Source organism: Pistacia vera, unplaced genomic scaffold, assembly GCF_008641045.1.
Source record: "Pistacia vera cultivar Batoury unplaced genomic scaffold, PisVer_v2 Contig702, whole genome shotgun sequence".
NCBI classification, from domain to species: domain Eukaryota; kingdom Viridiplantae; phylum Streptophyta; class Magnoliopsida; order Sapindales; family Anacardiaceae; genus Pistacia; species Pistacia vera.
The window spans coordinates 212259-236537 of NW_022196560.1; the positions used below are offsets into that span (position 1 = coordinate 212259).

A 24279-nucleotide genomic window follows, 5' to 3' on the forward strand; every position below is an offset into this window, starting at 1 on the left:
ATAATATTTTTTTCAAATAACATACCAAACAGGCCCAAAAGTTTTGGTTGTTTTGAGGAACCCAAGGTCTTCGATGAACACATTAGGTGCAAGGAAAAATCAAGTCGCTTGATGCTCTTTATGACATCCCGGAAATAAGATTATATATATATAGGAAAACAAATCAAATAAAGACTTATCAAAACAATTAAAATGATGACCTAAAATATAATAAAGAGATTAAAGTTTATCATATTTCAAAGACTTCCAGCCTTAGCGTAAAATTAATCCAATCTAATATACTACAATCTTGTATTATCCCATTTAATCTAATTCAATTATATCCCAATAAATTAGTCCAATTTGATAAGATATGTGAAATTCACCCATATGTATTTATGGAAGCCCCATAAGGGAAGAAATGCTCATTTGAAAAGGAAACAAACCCTTCATGGGGTAGAGAATCACATAAGATTCTCAAACTTAACTTCAAATTCCTAAGATTGCTTTTAGGTTTCCTCTTTTGTCTTTGATACGCAATTTAATATTAGATTCTCATCTAAAATTTCATTAGATATTACTTACCGTAGTCAATGTCCTAATCACTCTCTTCAACCTCCATAAAATCTTCATCACTTACACCATAAAATTTTTAAAACTTAAAAAAAAATTGTAATCCTCATAAAATTTTGATGATAATAATAATATTTAATTAAAATGAAAAAGGCATTAAAACTAGTGTTTCAAAATTCGGCTTGGCTTGGTCGGTTCAACCAGGACCTAGGGCCTTCATCGGGCTGAGTTACAATTTTGATTGTTCATGACAAACTCTAGAAATTAAGATGACAATTGGTGGTTGGGATGTTGGGGGTTTTGAAGAGGAAGGGTCAGTGAGTCGAAAGGTGGCGATAGAGGTGATTTTCGATGAGTGAAACGATCGAAAATTGCAAAAATCTATTGATGGCAAAAACGAGGCAAACGGCTGTGGGACGAGATGGGTTTTGGTTAGGAGGCTTAGGGGAGAGTTTTCGTGGTGATGGGGTGTGTTGTTGATGCCGAAAGCAAACTCTATTTGGCATGGGTTGTTGATGCTAATGGTGTAATTTGGGGTGTTTTTGCAGGATTTCAATCTTGTAGGGACTTATAAAATTTTTAAGGGTGTTTTTGTTGGATTTCAATCATTTGGACATGCTGATGTCACCTGTTTAACTGAAAAGGTCAAACTGATTCAACTGATCAACCCGGGACCTAGCCACTTTCTCAGGTTTCACCCCAGACTGGGTTTTAAAACCTTGATTAAAACCCAAAAAATCGTTTAAAATTGATAAGAAAAAACATTTATGAATTATGAGATTATATTTATTTTTCCCGGCCCCCAAGGTTTAGTGAAAGAAAAATGAGACCCACAAGTTTCAGAAATGAACATTTACACCCTTGTAATTGATAAATGCTTGTAAAAAAAAAAAATTAATAACTACCATAATGGTAAAGGAAAATAATACAGCCACCGACGGTAGTGCACCGAATTTGTGCATCGAATGACGTGACAAAATCTTAACCGTTGATTAATTTTAACTTAATATTAATCAACGGTCAGGATTTTACCACATTATTCGGTGCATAAATTCGGTGCACAACTTCGGTGACTGTAGCATTACTCAATAGTAAAACAGACAACACAATAAAAAATACAAGTTTTTTTTTTTTCTTCGAATATCTTATCAAATGTCAAACTTTAATATTTTTATATCATTTAATATTTTTGATATTTTAAACATCTTACCCAAAATTAACTTTTCACAAATATTTGTCAATTATAAACTACCCCTTGTGGCCAACAGTGTTAAGAGTGAAGGATGGATTGAGAAATTAAAAGATATTCTTTCACTAAATCTTGGGGTTATCTATGTAAAAACCTATTTAAAATTAATAAGGTAACCGCCCATGTAAATCGGTATGAGTTGGCTTACATTAGAATCTTGAAAGTTGAAACAGTAAAGCACTTGCTGAGTTTGTCTAAACACGCAAGAAACGAATTTCCTCAAAAAAGAAAAAGACAATTTTCTCCATTGATATGTCATTTACCATTTTAATATCTCCCATTTTATTGTTTTCTAATACGCAATGGTTGCTTGAGCCACTCTCTCTCTCTGTTATCTATCTCATGCCTCCCTCAATCCAACCACTACTCCCACCTCAACAACCTCCTTGCCTTCCACGCTTCAATTTAATTAACCATCTCTAAACTTCTCTTATTTCAACTGTTTGATCAAAATTTTCATTAACAAAACCACTCAAATACTTTATGCATGAAGTCATCTCCCATGGCTAAGTGGGCATCAGTATCTTCAAACAACCACAATGATATGGTGATGGGTCATTTGCTTTCTCAAAAATCTGGGATTGAACTCATGCAGAATTGTGATTTGCCGCCTCCTTCGAAGGTTTTTTCTGGGTCGGATAAGATGGTTATATCTCCTATGAATAGGATATGTGGTGTGATGGGACGAGAAGAGGAAGAGAGGTATGATTTTGATGCGTGTAGAAGTGGTGAAAGTGAAAAGCTGGAGCTTGTGAAGGCGTTGAGATTGTCACAGACGCGTGCAAGGGAGGCCGAGAAGAGAGCTGCAAGTTTTGCAAAGGAGAGGGACAGTCTGTACTGTGTTTTCTTGGAGGACTCAATGCGGATATTTGCTTATCGACAATGGATGAGATTGCTTGAAGTTCAAGTTTCAAAGGTGCAGAAGACAGAGAGTAATTTATTGTGTTGTTGTGGTGCTGGCAAAGAGGGAGATGATGATGGGGAAGATGGAGTTGGGGTGTCATTGTTTATGGCTTTGGCACTTTGTTTAGGGATAGTTAGTGTGGGATTTGCATTTGGGTGCAAATATTTGTTCTGAATTTGCTTTTGATTGTTTGTTATTCATCTTTGGTAGAGTAATGGTTCGGCATTGCAAAAACAAGACGGTCTATAGAAGAAAAAAGAAATGCTTGTATATGTGATCATACAAACTTGTAGAAACTAAAACTCGGACTACTTTTAATGTTTTATTTATCATATTAATATAAAGGAGAACAGGAACAAGTAACCACAGCTATACTTATAAAATGTGTGCAATTGGTATTTACAATGATTAGATGAGTAAATATAAACATATATTACATAATAAAGGGTAGTTTAATTTCATATTATTGACATGTGAATAGCCCTCATGTGGCCATAGCAGTCCTCAGCAGTACTGTAGTAATCTAAACAAACCCAGCAAACGTGTTTCCCACACTTACACTCAACATGGTTACACCCGTCTACCTTCTCAATTGTGTATCCACAGACTGGGCAAGTCTTCACATTTTCTTTTCCTTGGCACCACTCCTTCAGTGATACATCTGGATCTTCATTAAATTCTATATACTTTTCACACGATAGGAATGGATGGTGCTCCAAGTGACATTTGGTGCAAGTCTCCGCGAAACAAGCTCCACAGAAGAATGGCTCCCCTCCTGTTTCTGGATCTGCAACTCTATATATCGACGGGCAATCAGGAGATGGGCAAAACCTGTAGGTACCCCGACTGGATGCCACATATGCGCCTAGTGAAGCTCTAAAAAGTTCCTCCAACTTCTCACCAGCCAAGAGACACCTCAAATCCGCAAGTAGAATAGGAGTCGTACAACCCCCACGAGCACAGCATATTGGAAAACTATCCAAGTTTTTCATTGCCGAGTCACACTGCTCCACCAGGCATGAACGACAAAATGTATGTCCACAACCTTCAAGCCGGTAACTTTCCTCAACTTCACATAAGCAAATGGGGCAGGCATATTCACTGTCAACTCTCTCAGCTGTGCCATCACTCTTCTGGGCAATCTCATAAACTATCTCTTCCACTTTCTGCTTCCACTCTTTGTCTCCCTGCATGGAAATGACCTGGCGGCGGCTGTTGAGTGTAAACTCGGCCTCAGGAACCATCTCTTTGAGCCCGTGAAGGTCTGGCCCAAACTTCTTAACAACTCTTTTCATTAGGTCAGGAGGAAGAACTCCACCTCGGAGATGAATTTCTAGTTGCTTGCTTTCATGGAAAGCCAAAAGGGATCGAATCAATTTTTGCTCGGCAATAGCAATATTATCTGAAGAGCCAAAGATCCTTACATTAAGGTTATGTCTGTCAAAGATAATGTAAGTTTTTGTCTCTTGCTGAAGTGACTTCTTCAGATTGATGCCCTCTCTTGAGAACAGATGCTGTAAAATAGATGGAGTAAGATCTGCATGATTTATGGTCTTCCCTCTCATAAGCTCTTCTATAGGTCGTCTCATATCTGCTACAGTTTTAGTCGCATTGGCAGATATTCTCACCCGATAGGAACCATTATCATTTCTATCTAACCGGCATTCTGCGCCTGCAAATGAAAAAATTCAACTGTCATCTCTCAATATTTCAGAAACATTAATGGAATTCCATTAAATTATACTGCTTAAATATGCATAAAATCAAAATGATGGCAATTGAATAACCGTGTAATAGTCAACCAGTGATTCTACTCATAGGAATTACCCAAAACATGAATCTCATATAGAAACCCTAACAAAAGACCTTCAAAAACCAAACTCATACAGAGGCCAAATAATGGTAGTGCCATACACTGCCTGATCAGATAGAAGAATTTCCCTGATCCATCAAGCTAATCTTGAATAAAAATTGACTACCAAAATCTTAGACAATGATTCCTAGCTATAAACATGATTTTTAGTCTACCACAAAATTAGAAGATCCTCAGCAACCCAAAAATAGGACAATTGGGGATCAATGATGATAACTTACAAGTAAAGATAGTTATCCAACATTAATACAAGGGTTGTATGAACCACCATGGACTCAAATGCTATCAGAGTGACAATACGAACTTCGCTATTCCCAAGTCCAACTACAAAGTCATCCATTGTATTGATAATGTTGGAATCTTTACTCAAAAGTTTAAACAGGGTAGCTAAGTTTTTTTTATTTTTCCTTTTATTTTGTAGGAAACTAAAATAGTACAGAAAGATAAAATATCATCAAAAGGGGATGAAAATCAGCAGGGACCAACAGATATCTTAAGCTACCTCATCTATGTATGGCAAATGTATAAATAGTGTAAATGTACAGTAAAATGAACCTATACTTTGAACTTATGCATTTGTTAAAAGGCTCAAGAACATGACCGTTTAAGAAAGCAGAAGATTATCTACATTCCAGTCACTGGTGGAAAAGAGGTCAACGGGGAGCATGAATTATTTAAGAACATTCGTTAAGTAAGATACGATTAATCTTGATATATAATATTTAAAAAATATATTTATAATATTAATTTTAAACCAGTATAGTATTTATATTTTGAGTATAACATGTAAATAAAGTTTAGTCCCAACATGGGACTAGAAGACCCATGCTTTGCATCGGCCAACTAACCCCATTCTTTTGGGACAATATGAAGAGAATAAAACTAAATATAGTTCTGTCCCAATCTCTTAAACAGCAGTCCAAAGATTGAGACATGTCTAGTCCATCCCACCCGATAGTCCCAGCCCCCCAAACATGGCCTAAGGGTTCCAAAAGTAGAAAATTTAAAAAAACTAAACTAAAAAAACAAAAGAGAGAGAACTTGACTCAAAGATAGAGGAACTAGATAACAATACAGTTACTCCGATTAAATGAACTCATGAGGTAAATTCAAACTCAAAACAATCACTTCCCTAGATACGTATTTAATGTGTGTGGTGCTTGTTTGTGTAAAATAAAATCTCAACAAAAGATAATTTTTGTTCATTATTGGCTTGAAGTTTATGCAATAACCAGTCATTCGTCATTATTCCTAATAAAAACTATTGTTATTGAATTTCTTAACCAAAAATCAATTGGCCAACTTGATTATCATTTAATTTATTTTAATAGTCCAAAATCATTCATAAAATTTTATAGTTTATTCTCATAATTAGATTTATATACTTTTAAATTCAAGACTAAGGAGCACTATGATAATTGCAATAATTTTTTATTCAGTAATAATAATACAACTAACTACTTATCTATGTATTTCTTAATTTCTTTTAAATAGTTTGTTGTAAGCCAAGGTGTATGTGTTACATTATACTTACAAAAACTTGCCCTCTCCACCTCCCCAAAATAAAATCCTAGCTCCTCTGCTAAGTCCAGCCGAATGAAAAGGTTTGAGGAAAAATGTAATATTCAGAGAGAAAAGATAAACAAATACAACAAAATTACAGACTTCTAGCCATATGTGTGTCAGTGTATATCTGGATACCTATAAAAACGAGGAAGTAAAAGCACCTTTTTTGGGGGCTGAAATCAGAGAATGCAGTTGCTCCTTAATTACAGAATAGACCGACACTGGGCAGGATAAGGAGGTATGAAACAACTGCTGGCACTTTATTTTCTGCCATGTAAGACATCCAGGCAATGTTTTCCCTTCCAGTTGCTCCAAAGCTCTTGCTGCCTCCAAATGTAATCTTCCATCGAAAGTGATAAGAGCTCTGATGAAAGCATCCTTTGATTCGGGCTCAAAAACCTGGACTCGGACACAGTTACTCTGGGGATTTCTTTTAGGCATAAAGTGAGATATCTCTCTTAATAGTGCTTCTTCGAAAGCATCACATGGTGGACATTCGACAGAAGCTCCTCTCACCAGGAAAAAATCAAGAAATCTCCTCTCAGTAACTTTCCTCAATTCATCTAAAACTTCATCTTCAGAAAGTTCTTTATCAAATCCACTTATCACAACAGAATCCATACACTTTCTGCTAACTTCACATCTAATAAACCTTCCTCCAATCGTCAGATTAGCAAGATCATTAATCAATAATTCAACGTCATGAAAGTTACATTTAGCAATTGCAACCCCCTTACTGTGCCTACGAGGCCAGGAAACTCTCGCCCTGACCGCAGGGAATGAATAAGTTTTATCAACTCCAAAGGTTGTCCGTGACGGTAGTACCTTCAGCAGAGAACCACCAAATTCAACTTCATTCAGCTCTGCAGCTTTTCTAGCAGCATCAGGGGTAAGAAACATTACCCTGCCCCACTTTTCATTGTCATCGCTCTCTTGTCCAGTGCCTGCAAACTTGTGGACAGCACAAATACTACCAGAGGAATTTTTCTCAAGAAACATCAAAAGCTCCTTATCATCCAGGATATTTGCATTTGAATGAAATACATCAACAGTTAAAAATCTCTTTTCAAGTTCTAAATGCTTGATTTCAGCACCAGCTCCAAACAGCGCCATAGATGGTGAGACACCAGCTCCATGATATAAGCACTTCTCTACACACTCATTATGCAACCATCTTTTTTCATACTCTAACACATTATTTACATGGCCAACAACCTTATCCATGTCCTGTGAAGAGGCAAATACAAGAATCTGATTCTGGTCAACGTTGACTTCAATACCAATTCTTTTATCCATATAGGCAGTCCGAACACATGATACAAGGGAATGGACACTACTGTTAGACTTCCCACAAAACTTTTTAAGGAGGATACTGCCAAAACCAGTCATCACTCTGACTTGCAACTTCTGCTTTTCCATCTTAGACACATCAACCAAAGGAGCAGAACAAAGGGTAGACAAACTCTCAATATCAAAGGCAGTAACACAAACCAAATATTGATTAGTTGCTGATAGTAGTTCACTAAAAACAACCCAATTTGGCTTCTGACCAAATATTAATAATGAACTTGACGGATGAATCTGAACATGTTGTCCAGTCAACGCCACTTCATAACCGAGTTGATCATACCCAGAGTACATAGCCACATTTTCAGAGAGGGCAGAGAGTATAATCTCCTTCAACAGCTTATCATGCTCAGTATATTTTTGAGGATCCCAGAGCCAGTAACTCGGAATGATATAATTAAGTTCCTTTCTTAGGCAAATCTCCAACTCCTTGATTGTTTCCTGACATCTCCGCATGGATTTGGCATTAATGCTGTTTTCCCAGCACCATTTATTTCTCTCCTCTTTGGGGAGAGACTCCCATTCCTTGTATACAGAGAGCAGAGTAAAGAGGTCACCGTTTTGATGACAAAATTGCACCTTAAGGCAATCAGCTTTTAGCTTATCACCAGCACTACCAACTCTGCAAAATATGCTACTGGCATTTGCCATTACAGCAGCAAGAACAACACCCTCCCGGCCCAAGCGATTATTAAAGCAACTGATAACCAATTTACCAAGTCGAGGCTCAATGCCCAATTTAACCATGGATCGACCATCAGTCGTTAATTCGTAGACATTATTGTTCAGCTTAATAGCTCCCAATTGAAGAAGATTCCTAATTGCCATTTCAATGGCTTTGGCACTGGGTGCATCCACAAAATCAAAACTCTGTACATTCTTCATTCCCAATGCGAGTATCCTCAGAACAGCAACACCAAGATGAACTCTGCGGATCTCAGGCTCCTGATTGGGGGGCATCAAATCGAAAGTCCACTTGCTATATAGTCGGTAACATCTTCCAGGTTCTGTTCTCCCAGCACGACCAGCTCGTTGATTAGCCGAACTCTGGCTGATCCCGCAAACTTCAAGAACATTCATGCCAGTGCCAGGTTCAAAACGACTCTCTTTGACCACACCAGAATCAATCACATACTTGACCCCAGGAATTGTTAGTGATGTTTCGGCAACATTTGTGGCAAATATAACTTTTCTTTTCCCAGGGTAGTTCTGGAAAACACGAATCTGCTCTTCAAAAGAAAGCTTTCCATGCAACGGTAACCCAACAGCCGAGGGAGAATTAAACTTCTCACAAGCATATTCTACTTCCATTTTAGAAGTAAGGAAAGCAAGAATTGTTCCTTCTTTCTCGGTTCTATGCACCTCTGTAGCCATCCTCAAAACATCAGAAACATATGATGCGACAATACCAGAAACAGAAGTTCCCTCTGTAGTACAAGGGACGTATCTGACATCCACTGGAAAATTTCTTCCCATCACATGAGAGATTGCACAATTAAAGAAGTAATCCGAAAGCTGGTTTGCATCTGCTGTTGCAGACATTATCACAAGCCTTAGATCAAACCTCCGGCCAAGTAAATCTTTAATTAATGCCAAAAGGAGATCAGTGTTCAAGCTCCTTTCATGAGCCTCATCAACAATGATGCACGAAATCCCAGATAAATTTCTATCATTCATATAGTGCTGCAGTAAACAATGGTCTGTCATATATATTACCTTTGAATCAAATTGCTGAGCTGATGAAAAAGTGGGATAACATATGACTGAATCATCCCCATAGCACCCACTACTTTCTTCTCTGACCCTATGTGCCAATGAAACAGCAGCAATCTTCCGAGGCTGAGTACAAACAATGGACTGATCAGCACCTACTCCTGAATCAGCAAGAAACTGAACCAGCTGTGTACTCTTTCCAGAACCAGTCTCTCCAATCAATACCATCACCTGTCCAAATAACATTCAGAAGAAAGATGAAAAAGCACATCAAACAGAATAAAAGTCCAGATACATGGTTGTATTGGAGAATCAATTTGTTATCAAATTACAATAGTAAAAAGATAAATCAACAGACTAGATATCACAAACCACACCACATTATTGATAGGCATTTAAGATTCATGAGAAAGAAACAATACAAAACACAAGGTGATCAACAGGTTGAATAACATGTAAATAGAAATGTAAGGAGCAAAGAGGTGGAGTCGAGAGACATTTAATTCTGTATGAGTGGCCATATGTGAAGGAAAGCTAGGTAGAAATTCCCTGCATAATTACAAAAGAGAACTTTAAAATATGCATGACATTCTGAAACACCCCCTGTTGACTGAAATATCAATATCCAATTCGCATGGTTTAAGGGTTTATACATGTGTTTTTGTTTTATTTTGGATGAATATAAGTAGAAAAAAATGCACTTTCAGATGATCTTCTGCCTATTCATGCGACATTGTGCAAGCTCTACTACTGCAATGTTTCATGGAAACAATAATCTTGTGCCCATTCATGTGGACACGAACAGCGCGCAAAAGGGGATTCGTGCAACTTTCTAGTGGCGAGTGTACATGAATAGCACACAAATGGGGTTTGTGTGACTTTCCAGCTGTTCATATGCACAAATACTGCACAAAACCTCATTCTTCAGTGATTTAGGTCTTGCCGTCAACCTCTTTACATCCTAGTATACACGAATTCACACAAAATAGTGCAAGCTTGCACACTAACATGTGCAATTTTTCACATTTATTCATGTCAAGGTGCAACAGTCTAATATTCATGAAATCCAACATCTAAATTATATTTCATAATGAATACAATCTTCAAAAACGATACTCATATCCATTTTCATATATCCAATGTTCTTTTGTTTGGTTCTGAGTAGTGAAGTCCACTAAAATAATCACAACCTTCTCAGCGTAGAAATACAGAGCCTATTCTCCATACAGTAGGGTCTCTTGAAATTGTGCCAAAACTAAGAAGCTGAATAAAATCTATTTCTTATGATTCTTTCCTTGTTATCTTCAATTCCAAAACTTAGAACTAACAGCCACTTACCAACAACCCATTAACACAAGAATAACAACTAAACACTCAACAAAAAGGATAAAATAAAATACCTGGTCATCATAAATTCTCTTTAAAATCTCCTGCCTGTGAACATAAATAGGCAGCCCAGCTTCAAGCCTTTTACACTCCCTAAAAATTAAAGCTTGCATCTTTCCCCAATCAAATCGCTCATCCTCAAGCCTAAACAACTCAAAACCCAAGCCCGCTTCTGCACACTCATCCTCCACACTTTGACACCCTATACACTTCAAAAGACACCTCATAGCACTCTTAAACTCCCTCACTCGCCTCACAATCAAGTCCCTCTCTTGCAACAGAACTTTCTTCTCCTCATTCAACTCATTAAACAAACTCAAACTCAGCCGATTTTTACCACTCATCTTCGCCGAAACCGCGGCAATTTCATCTGATTTCTCATCCTTCTTCCTCTGCCACTTCTTCACCGTCTCCCCTTCCATCAAACGCCTGATATGATCAGTGAACAAAAGCTTCAACCTTTCCACCAGCTCGTCCTTATCAGACGGAACGAAGACGTTTGCAACGAGTTTGGGAGTCAAGTTGTGGACCCCATTGAGGCGGGACTCCCAGAGACTGACCATGGCGTTAAGGGTGTCCACCCACTGCCCGAAGAAGAAAGAGCAGCCGGTGGGGGAAGGAACCGCTTTCTGGTGACATAAATTGAGCTTGGAAACAATGTTTTGGAGGTGGGGTTTGGAACAAGCGGAGGAAGGGAAAGGAAGGTGAATAACAAAGTTGGGAGTGGTGGTGGGCGGAGGTGGTCGTTGGGGAGGGACGGGATTGGGTGGCAATTTGGGACGGTAGTGGTAGTTGTAATTGGGCGGGTGGTAGTGGGAATTTTGACGGTGAAAAGATCTCTTCATGGCATAGAGATGAATTGAATTGGAATAGAAAAGAGAGAGAGAGAGAGAGAGAGAAGAATTGAGAATTGGGAGAGTTTGTTTCCTGATTCGCTATTGAAAATAGTTCGTATGTGTGTGAGTGTTTATTTGGCACAATTCTACAGCTTCAGTGTCACGGCAAGGAGGAATGCCTTCCCGCACAAGTTCCAAACTAACCCTGCTCATTCAATAAAAAATAAATATATTTGGCCTCATTAAATTCCTGAATTATGTCATTTTACACCCTAAATCTGGTTTTAAGAAATTATCAAAATATAGATTAGCGAAGCATTTGGTCCATCATAAATTCTACCAAAGCATGTTTGCTATGTGCGTTCCTCAAAATCAACCAAAACGTGGCCAAAGACAATGCTGGATGTCATGTCACTCATTGGATACATCTTACAGAAGTCGATTGAATATTGAATTTATAAGAGTGATTTAGGTAGTCGAATCTCACTGCATAAATATTTAAACCATTTTTCACTATAGAACAAAAAAAATACCCATATATTCTCTACCATACATCCATAAATCTAATGGTTTTCAATAATACAAGCATTTGTGTAAATTTTAGAACATTCTTATATATTACGGATTTTATATTGAAATGAAAATTTTGTGATTCTTACCTTAAACATATAAATTATAAACCAAATGATCATAAAACCTACTAATTTTTCTATTAAACACTCAAAATATTATTCTTTGGTCTAAAAGTATTCATATCCTACCTTTTTTTTTTAATAAAAAATATTTATTAAATTTTAGGAATGTATAATTTATTTATTTTTCCAAAATGATTAACACACAATAATCCTTTGATAAATAAATAAATAATGGTTTTGTTGAATGGCGTCATGGATTTTAGTGATTGATGACGCAAAACTTCAGAAATTACAAGAAACCCACAAAATCCTTGGTGGGTAAAGTGATTTTAGTGGAATTTGAAAAGATGAGGTTCACTTTTGATGGTGGTAGGAAAATTACTGTCTCTATTAAAGTTAAAAAGTATGATACTATTATGATAATGTTTTTTGACAATTTAAACCCTTTAAATTAATATTCAATGTCTTATTTTCTTGCTTCATATAATCCAACAATTCTACACAATAGTATCGTCTCTAGTAGCCCTTGAATCTTAAATCCAGCGGCTCACTTCTCTCTCTCTCTCTCTCTCTCTCTTTACTGTGTAAGAGCTTTTTGAAAGAGTAGAATAAAGGGTGAGTTTAATTTTATTTTTCAATTTCTTTTTTTGAGGAAATGAATTGGAGAATTTAAAAAGAGAAAGTAGATTTATTGTACTGTTTGGTAGAGTTTTTTAACATGGTAGTTTTTAAAAAACAGCATACAAAATATATTTAAGTGAATTATTTCAAAAAAAAAAAAATTTTTATATTACTACATTTTATTTAAATTGAAAAGATATATACAACTTAACGCTCTCTACCTTTCTACAATACGAGTACAACACATTAGTTTCATTACTTAAAGCTTCCAAAAAAACTGAAGGGACTTGACAACATTGAAAATCTCCACTCAATGGACAAAAACTAGGGCCGTGTTTGGTTCATTATTATTATTCATATTCTGGATCTGATTTATTAAATAATGTTTAGCACATTATTTCAGAAATATTAGCCTATTTTTTTAATTACTTTTAGACCTCATAAGGTTATTAATTTCATTAAATACCCCATGAAAAAAAGTTTAAAAATTAGCAAAAACACCCCCGCGACCCATACTTGCCAGATTCCGACAACCACCATCGGTGGTAGCCGAAATCTGTACAACGGCCTACCTGCCGACCAGAAATGGTCGGAAGTTCACCGATCTAGCCTTTTCCGACCAGATCCACCATGGATCTTGCCAAAAAAGGCCAGATCTGATCGTCAAGTCGTCGTTGACGGTCTTTGGCCTTTTCCGGCCGTCACGGCCACAACAGACCATAACGATGCGTTACGACACAGATCCGACCGGTCTGTGTCGTAAAGCGATTTTCTGGCCAGATTCCGGCGGTGGTGGCCAGAATCTGGCACTGCAAGTGGTGGGGTGTTTTTGTCATTTTATATATTAGGGTGTTTAATTAAATTAGCAAACTTAGGGGCTTTTTCATAAATTTTTAAATTTTACCTCGTAATACTCCCCTATCCAACTACCCAATATTATTTCTAAAATCCTATCCAAAATAATGAACTAAATACACCCTAAATCATTTTCCAAAACACTTAGCACAAAATGACCAAACGCCATCGATCATTTTAACTCTTCACCACCATCTACTTCCATTTTGATGTGTGGTGAAGAGACTTTTTACAGTCAATAGCGGCAGACCACAGATAAGTTGTCAATCTAGCGGAAGCTTTTATGCCCTAGAAAGTGATTCCCTTCTCCAATTCCAATTTAAAGCTCCTTGCTTTATATCTTTTCAATTTTCATACTATACTATTACTAGTCCCAATTAAGGTCGAATGACATAATTACCCCTAATTTACTGGGTGTTTCCTCCAAAGTTACTATTTGTCCGTCTCTTTTTTACTTGACCAGCTTTGATCATCAAAATTCCAGTTATACCCTTATTTTCATTATTAGAAGAATAATTATTTTTCAAATGAAAGTTAGGGAAAATAACAATTAATAGTGAATTAAGAATATCATCAAATATAAAAAAGAATAATCCTAAAATTTCATCTAAATCATAATTTTTTTAAGAAATTAATAAAATTTCAATAATGAAAATAAGGGTATAATTGGAAATTTTTGTGGTCAAAGCTGATAAAATAGAAGGAGGGTAATTCAGTAAATATTTATAATTTATAATAGTGTAAACAAATTTATGTTTGTATTTTTATTCTTTAAAAGGAATAATGTTATATATTCTAAGTTTTGTATCAAAGATGAGAATATATAAAAGGAGAAGCAAGAGTCAGTTGGGAATAAGGGGTTAGAATATTTATTATTATTTGAAGTACAAAAATCAATTTTCAAAATTTAAAAACAACTTATGACAATGGAAGGCATTATATTATGTTAAAGTTCATTTATTAATAGGGATAATGGATTGTTTGAAGAACTACACTACTTAAAGAATTATTGAAGTTTTTCATGGAATTTCTCCAGATGTTAATCATGATGAAATAATTGTAATTATTATCTTATACTCATTAATATATGTAAAATGTAGAAATTTATTAATATGAAACTTAAAAAGCAACAATTAAATGAAATCTTATTGAATATGGATTCTAAATAATAAAAATACAAATTTATTTGGGCATATTTTAAGATGATCACATCTCTTTGAAAACTTTATTCTAGAATTTTCATTTTTATTCTTTTCCTCCCATTTATAAATAGCTAAAACTTATTCATTATCACATAGATTCCATTTTTTTTTTTTTTTTTTTTTTTCTCTCAAGTTTTGCACTAGCCAATGGTCAAATTATACTATGATTTCTTCTTTCTTCCCTATTAATTTTTTTAATTTAAAATTATTTTTCATAATTCTTGAATTTTTTAAGAAAATTTTTATGCTCGGTTCATTTTAAAGCAATAAATATAATAAATTATCACTAAAAAAAGAAAAAAAAAGGTTATTAAGATAATATTATCTTGATTATAAATGACTTGCATGCTAAGTAGTCGTAATTATCTTATTTGTTAATTATCATTTTAAACAAATAAAAACACAGAATAAGAATGGTTATTATCGTAAATAAATTCCTGACACTTTTCAAAAACGAATCGCGAGCGCACACGTTTAAAATAATCTAGATAACTGTAAAAGCTTGGACTTTTTTATGATCATCATTGATAAGAGGAAAGAGAAAAATTAATAATATATTTGCAATTGACTTGTAACTGACGTGATGTGACTACCAATAGTTTTTAGAAAACAGATTTGTAAAAAAAAATATTTTTATTAAGGAAAGCGTACATTAATAAAATAAAGACGTAATTTTAGTAAACCCTAAAAAAGTATCACAAAATATATATTAACCCTATTGTGTGTTTGGTTGGGTAATCTCCTATTATTAACATAATATCATCTTATATAATGTAGTTATTATATTTAGTTGTCATAATCTTATGAAATTAATAATAATTACTGTTATTTATAAAGTTCATAAATTTATAAGTATTTTTGAGATTTTCTTCCCGGATATGGTTATTATTGACCTTTCAAATTTTTTTATGACAACTCATATTTTTTTTTTTATTTCCCTTTCCTTTTTTTCTCAGCTTTCCCTTTCTTTCTTTTTCTCCTTCTCCTCCTCCCATCCTCCCCCCACCATTTATTTCTAGATTCGAACTCACACATGGTTATTATGCCAACAATTTTTCAATGGACTCGTTTACATGTGGACACTATGGGGAGACCTATCTACGTGACATTGGTGCTTAACTACATCAACCCATTGATGTGCTTATATGTGCATTACAAAATCCCTCATGTTTGTCCACCGTTAAGTATGGGATTCAACGTTGTCATTGATGGAATATTAAGAGTTAAAACTTTTAGCTTAGTGGTAAGTGTTTGATCTGAACACATTTGACATAATGGTAAGACCTTACCGACATCAACATTTAAAAAATTAGTGTATGACATTAACATGTATTCTCAATCTGTCATCCATCATATTGAGAATACATGCAAGTTATCATGTACCTCAAATACTCCTACAATTATAAATGAGACAATGTAATATATGTTACTCAAGTTAGAGGAGGGTATATCAAGAGAGACAAACTAAGTATATTTCACTAAAGTTCTTTTACACTCACGAACTTTGGCGGAGTCAAGAAATTGATGTCAAACAAATACACTCTGGTGATAATCTTCCAGATTTATTTACTAAAACCTTACCGACATCAATATTTGAAAAGTTAGTGTATGATATCGATATACGAAGACTTAATAACTAACTAAGTTAATTTTGTCATTATGAGGGGGAGCATCAATTAGGGGGAGTTTTGGAAAAGACTATTGTACTAGACATATGTGCACTATACTCTCTTTCCCTTAACTAGGTTTTGTTCTATTGAGTTTTCCTGACAAGGTTTTTAATGAGGCAGTATAAAGCACGCCCAACACCACTTTATAGTTTCATTATAGAATTTTATTTTTTTACATAGGTTTTTGTCACACTAGGTTTTTCTTGTGTAAGGTTAAATTCAATTATCTGTAAATGGTGGAAATCGGAGGCAAAGTGTTATAAAAGATGTGGCTTTCTAACCATAATCCATTTGCCACCTTGCTTGCTAAATGGACTCATAATCCATGGATCTCTACTTGAAGACACTTGTATCTTGTCTTGGCAATGAATATTTATTAAGAGAAAGAGTTAACAAAAACTTCTTATTTCAGCCCTCTTTATTTTGTTTATTTACATTTCAGTTCTTCCTAGTTTATTTTCTTGCAATTACACCACTAAAATTTAACATATATATGCTAATAATATTTATTAAACACATGATATATTAAATGAATAAATTATTTGTTAATAAATAAATTTTAAAATTTTTATAATTAAAAGTTTTGATATAATTTCATTAAACATACATTATTATATGTATAAGGTTGACCAAAAAATATCGGGCCTCTTTGGTATACTATTTGAAATATGATATTCTGGGAAACTATTTTGAATAGGATAGGATATGATTCTGAGAATGTGTTTGATACATTTTTGGAAAACATTTTATGAAAATATTTAGATTATTTTTTAACCTCATACATTTGTTAATTTAGCTAAACACCCCCCCTCCCCCCCAAAAAAAACAATAAAAGTTTATAAATTAACAAAAACATCTTCACCCGCCCAACCGATAGCCGGTGGCAGTCGTTGGAATGGCGTTGGCTTTTTTTGGCTAGATCCATCTTGTATCTGGTCAAAAATGGTTAGATCTACGGCCAGAATCTGGCCGTCAACGACTACCCAGATATGGTTGTCGTCAACGGCCATATAGATCTAGTCGTTTTTGGCCAGATCCACGGAAATGACTAAATTGGCGATCGCTAGCTGCCGGCAATAGCAGCGGCAAAGGCTGGCAGCTGACGGTGATTGTTGGCGGTCGACAGTGGCTTGGGTGAGTGGGGGTGTTTTTGTTCATTTATAAACTTTTATTGTGGAAGGTAATTGTTAAATGTCTTGAGTTGAATAGAATAAGATTGAATTTTGATTTAAATTCTTTCAATATTAAAACCAACGTGTTTTTTATTGTTTACTTTAAATAGGATAATAGAATAGACTTTTAAAAAGTTAAGGGCCCCTTTGGTACACAAATTTTCACTACTCTATTCCTTATTCTATCCAAAATACACATTTATTTCCTTATTCTCAAAATATTATTCTATATTATTCAATTATTTTTTAATCCCATAAATTTGTTAATTTAACTAAACACCATCCAAAAAAAAAAAATTTAGAAATTGACAAAAACACTCCAATAACCCACATTTACCCGATTTTGGCCACTACCACCGGAAGCTGGCCAGAATCTGGTATAATGGCGTACTACCAGTTGGATCTAGCCGGTAGAGCACCGATCTAGCCTTTTCCGGCCATATCCACGGTGGATCTGGCCGAAAAAGGCCAGATCTACTGCCAAAGATCTGGCCGTAGACAGTCATCAATGACGGCCATATCTTTGGTCATCGTTGATGACCAAATGCGGCCAGACTAGCCGTAGATCTGGCCTTTTTCGGCTAGATCCATCGTGAATCTGGCTGGAAAAGGCCATATCGACGCACGACTGGCCAGATCCAGCCAGTCGTGTGCTGACATGGCGACTTCGGTTACCCTCCGACAGTGGTGGCCAACTATTGGTATTTAATGGGTGGGTGGGGGTGTTTTTGTTAATTTTCAAATCTTACATCGCACCCAATTTTACTTGTTTCAAAATATTATTATAAAAAGTATTAGAATAATGAACCAACTGCACCCTAAACAAACAATGAGACCGTTATTGATTATGCATATGGTCATTTGATCTCTATTTATTTTATTTTATTTCATCACCTAACTTTGAAGAGGAAGGTTTAATGTTTATGTGATCTCTATTTCTAAAAAGAGAACGATGCCATTTAAGGCACAATTTATGTACGATTAAATTAACTTGCTATTTACATCTAATAAAATCAAAATAATTTGTTTATTGAAGTCTTTAATAAAATTTTACGATTAAATTAAGTTGCTATTTACATCTAATAAAATCAAAATAATTTTTTTATTGAAGTCTTTAATGTTCATGTGATCTCTACTTCTAAAAAGAGAACTGTTGATGCGTGATTTTGACACCAACAAAATGCACGTGTAAAATGTTGAGTTGGTCCAAAAGATACACGTGAATGGAAAGGAAAATGACAGTAAATGCAGTGAAAAGGGAGTTTTAAAGTGGTTAGGATGCTAAGGAAGCAAGTCCTACGTCCACTGATGTTTTTATTAACGATAAGGGTCAGGTCGTTTTAGACGACTGACTTTACACTGGTAATACAAGGTATCAAATGTTGTCTATTCTAGAGAGAGAGAGAGAGAGGTTGGTTAAGAGTAAATGTGCGAATCCCCTTAACGAGAGAGGGGCTCTCAACTTATAGTGGGATGCATTGAGGTAATGATCACTAAATCTGTAAGTTGGTGGGATGATCCACGCAAATCCTTCTTTATGTCACATTATCCATCTTCTAGAGTAATTCACGTGATTTGCTATAGGGATTGGACACGCAGGATCATCACAGCTCCTGGCTGGCCTGACGTGCACCCACTATTCTGACAGAAGCAAGCGTGGGTGTAACCATGATCACACGACGTGGCTACGCTAGAATACCAGTAAACTCTTCCCGAGGTCTGACCTTTCGCACTTAACTGGGTGCCACGTCAGCCCTCTTTTCCCAGGCATAACAGAAGTCCCCTAGTTTTTAAGGCTTGAGAATCGAACCTTGGAAACTACAAGTCATGCCGCAATTGGATGATTCCTAGAAATTCTGGAAATTTTGGAAATTCTGGTGATTCCGACCTATTTGAAAGTAGGTCAGGACGACACTTTTTTGCGAACACGGCCTCGCATGATCATTGTTCGTAGAGGATGAGCGACCTGATTTCATCAGACGTCACCTGTTGTGTTTTTGATATAGGCGCATTTAATGAAACAGTCTCTGTGCTGACAGGTGTGTCTTGTGCATAATAAATGCCAACTAGATGCATTAAATGCATTGTACGCTGACACAGTACGCCTTATCAAGACATTAAATGCGTGGCATGTTGAAACGACGTCCCTTACTAGAGCATTAAATGCAGATTGAGAGGCAATTAATACTCTGAGAGAGAGATGGCCGTCGTTTGAGCTTTTCAATAGAAAGACAAAGATTTGACTTTCTTCAGTCGTGACGCTCACTCTTCCCCGCTGATGAGCGACACGTGGCTGTGATCAACGGTAAGAAACCTTTGCTGCCCAAACGCTGTTTCGATTCCAAGGAATCCAAACGCCGATTCATACGCTATAAAGACCTCGAGTCTTTCTCAGGCAATGTCACCAGAGCCTTTTTCTTAGAGAGTAAAAGATTTTCGCAAACCTGGAACCTCTGCTTTTCAAACCAGTATTTTTCCAGTATTTGAAGCAGAAGCTATTCTCATACTCCGAGAGGTAAGAGATTCTCTCTATTTTTGCTTCATTATTTTCCATGGTTGAATGTCGTCTGTCTTCCGATAGCCCATCAGAGACGAGATACTTAGGTCGGGTTCGAGCCATGAATGGCAGCTCGAATCATGCCGTTAGGGTTTTCTTTGGGATTTAGGGAGTTTGTTTCCTCCCAAATCATCATATGAAATAGCGTACGACGGCTAAATGACCTTTCTGCTTGTCAGTTTTGCAGACCAGCAAAATGGACCCCTTTACAACCAGATTCGAATAGGGAACCGGTTCGTCCCCATAGGGTGCTCCAAGTATCTCTATCGAGGTCTTCTCGGTACTTACCAGGGATAAGCTCGAGAGGGTAATAAAACAGTATGGTATCAAGGTGGATGCTTTCCTCGACGTGGCACACTCATCGCGATACCCGCTAAGCAGTCTAGCCACGATCTCCGAGGAAATCATCAAGGGTGGGGGACTGATCCCCTTCCACCTTTTCATCAAGTCGCTTTTGGACCACTTCGGGGTCTCACCGATGCAGCTGACTCCGAACGCGTACGTCATTGCCGTTGCAATGTACATTGCGTGCCATGAGAACGAGCTGGGCGAGCTGACCGTGACGGAGCTCGGCTGCTCTTATTTTTTGAAAAAGTGCAAGGACAAGGACTCTTACTACTTGTCTAGGCTATCTACTATCGCCGAGGGAATACATAGTTACACGAGTAACGTGGGGGCTTATGGAACGAAGTTTTTCTTCTTTCACTATGATGGTCATTGCCGCTTCCAGGAATCAAGTAGGCCTTTTTTTTTTTTTCTTTTTTTTTTTTTTTTGGTTGACGAATTCATTAAATTCGAACATTCGAAATGTGCTCTTTCTAACGACCTGATTCCTTTCTGACAGTTAACAAGACGACTGACTTAGGGCTGCTCTTCGATAGAAGTAGGATCGTGCATTTCGGCTCCTACTCGAGGACAAGCGCGACACGAAGAAACTCGTGACGACTGCGAATTTGAGGAAATACGGTTTCTTCAACGCAAACGCATTGTTAGAGCCCTCATTGAGTAAGTCTTGTTGACTGGTCCCTTTCTGGTCGTGAAATGAGATATCTTTGCTAATGATGCTTTGCATGCAGCGACCATGCCTCCGAAAGAGTCAGAGCAGCCGCGACGAAGGCCGCTTAATTTCCCTTGGTCAAGAAAAGCCAAGGCAACAAATGCTGCTCTGACCGTTCCCTCGGCTGAAGGCCTAACATCGGGCCTACCAGCGTGACCTTCTAGAACTCCTCAGCTGCAACTATTAGAGGACGCACCAATACAAACCACGAAGGTCTCCCAACCGTCGCCTGCTCGCCCGAGGCTGAAGACAACGGCTCAGCGAAAGAAGAGGAGGCAGATTCAGGTCAAAGAGTCAGAGACCGAATCTGAGGGCAATCAACCCAAGGGGTCACGGCCGGACGTGAGGAGTTCGGGTAAGCAACCGATAGACGACACGACCACTGCGGAAGGCGCGAAGAAGGGTACTCCAGTGTTGGACTCACTGGGGAATCTGCTGGAGTACCTGCAGTCGGTGGTCTACGCCTTATTAGAATGCGGACTCTCGGAATCATTTGAGCAGTTCGTAGATTCCAGCAACGTGGACCTAATGTCCACATCGGTCCAACACTTAAGCAAGGTGAACGAACTGTCCTCGGCGAGGACTACCCTTAGCTTCTTTTGATTAGCTAACTCTATCTTTCTTTGTTCGCAAGCTCTTCTTTCCATGTGAATGTCCTTGGAAAAGGTTCAACTGGGAGCCGCAAAGGGAGACGTTGCTCTGAAGGAAGAGAATGCAATGCTCAAACAAAGCCTGGAAGCCATCGAAACAGAGAGAAACCTGTCTTCTGAGTTGACGAATTGGTACCTAAACGAAAGAGACGCGACTCTTCGTACGGTGGACTTCCAAAAAGCACAGCTTGAGAAGCATGGAGAGGAAATAAAGGAACTACAAAGGAACATAGCCAGACTCTCCAAGGAGGCCAGGGAGAAGGACCAGGAGCTCAAAGCGACCTCTCTGTAGGCCTTGCGAACAGAACAAGAGAGGGACGCCCCCGAGAAGCGAAGGCAAGCTCTCGAACTTGATCTTCAGGCAAGTCAGGAAAAAGTTGCTTCCTTGACACAAGAGATGCAGAATCAGGCAGCAGAGGTCGAGGAGAAGGCTGCTGAATGGGCGATCGAGTCTATATATGCCTTGTGACCAAAGAATCCGCGACTTGATATTTCCGACCTCTCGGAAGACTGGCGGGATACACTTATGTCCATGGCGCGAGAGGATGATGAAGCGGCGGCCTCCCGAGCAGGAGGTTTGGGACATGCCTCGGATAAACCCTTAGCCGACTAGTCCTAGGACGATGAGGTCGACCCTCTAGGAGTCGGATTAGGGCCATTTTGCCTGTTGTACTCCTCATTAATGAAATACATTTTTGCTTTTACAATTTCTGTTCGCTTTATTATACACGAGTACTTCCTGATTGCTTACATTTACTGGAACAAGTGTGATAACATAACACATTCACACGAACAAGATTACATGCGAAGATTGTTACAAGCGCACAAAATGACACTTTACAAGGAAATTATTTACACAAATCGCAAGTTAATTTACAAGGAAAACTGAGTTCGGAATTACTGATAGTATGGTCGAAGGTGCCCAGCATTCCAAGCTCGGGGTACTTTGGAACCGTTCAGCCTTTTGAGATGATAAGTCCCCGGTCTTATCACTTTGTCGATGCGGTATGGACCTTCCCAGTTTGGTCCTAACGCTCCCGCACTTGGTTCCTTGGTACCGAGAAGAACTTCCTTTAACACAAGGTCGCCGACCTGGAAGTCTCTTCGCCTGACCTTTGAATCGAAAAACCTCTTCGCACGTTGCTGATAGGCTACTATCCTTAGTGAAGCCTTGTTGCGATGTTCTTCAACAAAGTCTAAGCTTGCTCTCATAAGTGCTTCGTTGTCGGCCTCATTGTACAAGTCCCTTCGAAGCAAACCAGTTCCCACCTCTACAGGGATCATCGCTTCGCATCCGTATGCTAGCGAAAAAGTTGTTTCTGAGGTGGAGGTTCTTGGAGTTGTTCTGTACGCCTATAAGACTTCGAGGAGGTCGTCGGCCCAATTCCCTTTGGCTGCGCCAAGTTTGGCCTTTAGAGTGTACTTGATGGTTTTGTTGACAGCCTCAACTTGGCCATTTGCTTGCGATCTTGCAACTGAGGCGAATTTTTTATGGATGCCCAGCTCATTGCAAAACTGCTTGAATTCCTCGTTGTCAAACTGTTTCCCATTATCCCAGATGAGGGTATGAGGAATTTCGAAGCGACACATGATATTCTTGAAAACGAAGTCTTTGAGCTTTCTGTTCGTGATCGAGGCTAGCGGTTCGGCTTCCACCCATTTGGTGAAGTAATCTACCGCGACCACGACATATTTGACTCCCCCTTTACCGACTGGCATGGGACCGATGAGATCAATCCCCCAAATGGAAAAATGCTAGGGGCTAGTCATGGTTATCAGTTCGTGAGAAGGAGCTCGTAGTATATTTGCGAACCGTTGGCATTTATCACACCTTTTGACAAAGTTGTAGGCGTCATCTTGGATTCGGGGCCAATAGTACCCTTGACGAACAACCTTGTTCGCAAGAGATCTTGCGACGGTGTGATTACCACAGATCTCTTCATGTATCTCCCTCATGATGTAATCCGCTTCTTCGCTGGTTACACATCGGAGGAGAGGGGCACTAAACCCTCGCCTGTACAGTTGGTCTCCGAGGAGGGTGTAGCAAGTAGATCTTGTTCGCAGAACCCTTGCCTCGACCTTATCGTCAGGCAAGAATGGGGGTCATCCATGAGTCTGAACCCATTACATTCATGGCCTGTTCGATTGGGCTGATACTGGGGATTTCGATGAATCGAACAGGAATGTTCTCTAGTGCATCCGAGTCTAATGATGAGGCTATCCTTGCCAAGGCGTCCGCCACAGAATTGTTTTCTTTGGGAATCTGAGTGATTGTGAAGTGCTTGAACGGCTCGAGTGCGGCCTTAGCTTTCTTCAGATAATTGATCATGTTATCTTCTTTGGCTTGATACTCTCCCAAAATCTGGTTAACAACCAGCATGGAGTCATTGTGGATGCTCATCGCGGTTGCACCGATTTCCTTGGCCAACCTGAG

At 37.8% G+C, this 24279-nt stretch overlaps 2 protein-coding genes across 3 annotated transcripts; one reads left to right on the forward strand and one right to left on the reverse strand.

Annotated features, from left to right (window-relative positions):
* The first annotated feature begins 821 nt into the window (after window positions 1-821).
* LOC116114200 lies at window positions 822-2879 on the forward strand. The gene is made up of 3 exons (XM_031400355.1): window positions 822-893; window positions 1101-1196; window positions 2295-2879. Exons 1-3 carry the CDS (start codon window positions 822-824, stop codon window positions 2877-2879), a joined length of 753 nt encoding a protein of 250 aa, XP_031256215.1.
* Window positions 2880-3039: 160 nt separating this feature from the next.
* LOC116114193 (ATP-dependent RNA helicase DEAH12, chloroplastic-like) lies at window positions 3040-11527 on the reverse strand. Of its 2 annotated transcripts, XM_031400347.1 has the most exons (4): window positions 10605-10747; window positions 9702-9753; window positions 6306-9435; window positions 3040-4377 (listed from the first exon to the last, which is right to left on the reverse strand). In XM_031400347.1, exons 1-4 carry the CDS (start codon window positions 10613-10615, stop codon window positions 3164-3166), a joined length of 4407 nt encoding a protein of 1468 aa, XP_031256207.1. In that variant the 5' UTR covers window positions 10616-10747; the 3' UTR covers window positions 3040-3163. The 2 variants fall into 2 exon arrangements, with proteins under 2 accessions (XP_031256207.1, XP_031256206.1); XM_031400346.1 differs by lacking the exon at window positions 9702-9753 and having other exon boundaries at window positions 10605-11527.
* Window positions 11528-24279: the final 12752 nt, after the last annotated feature.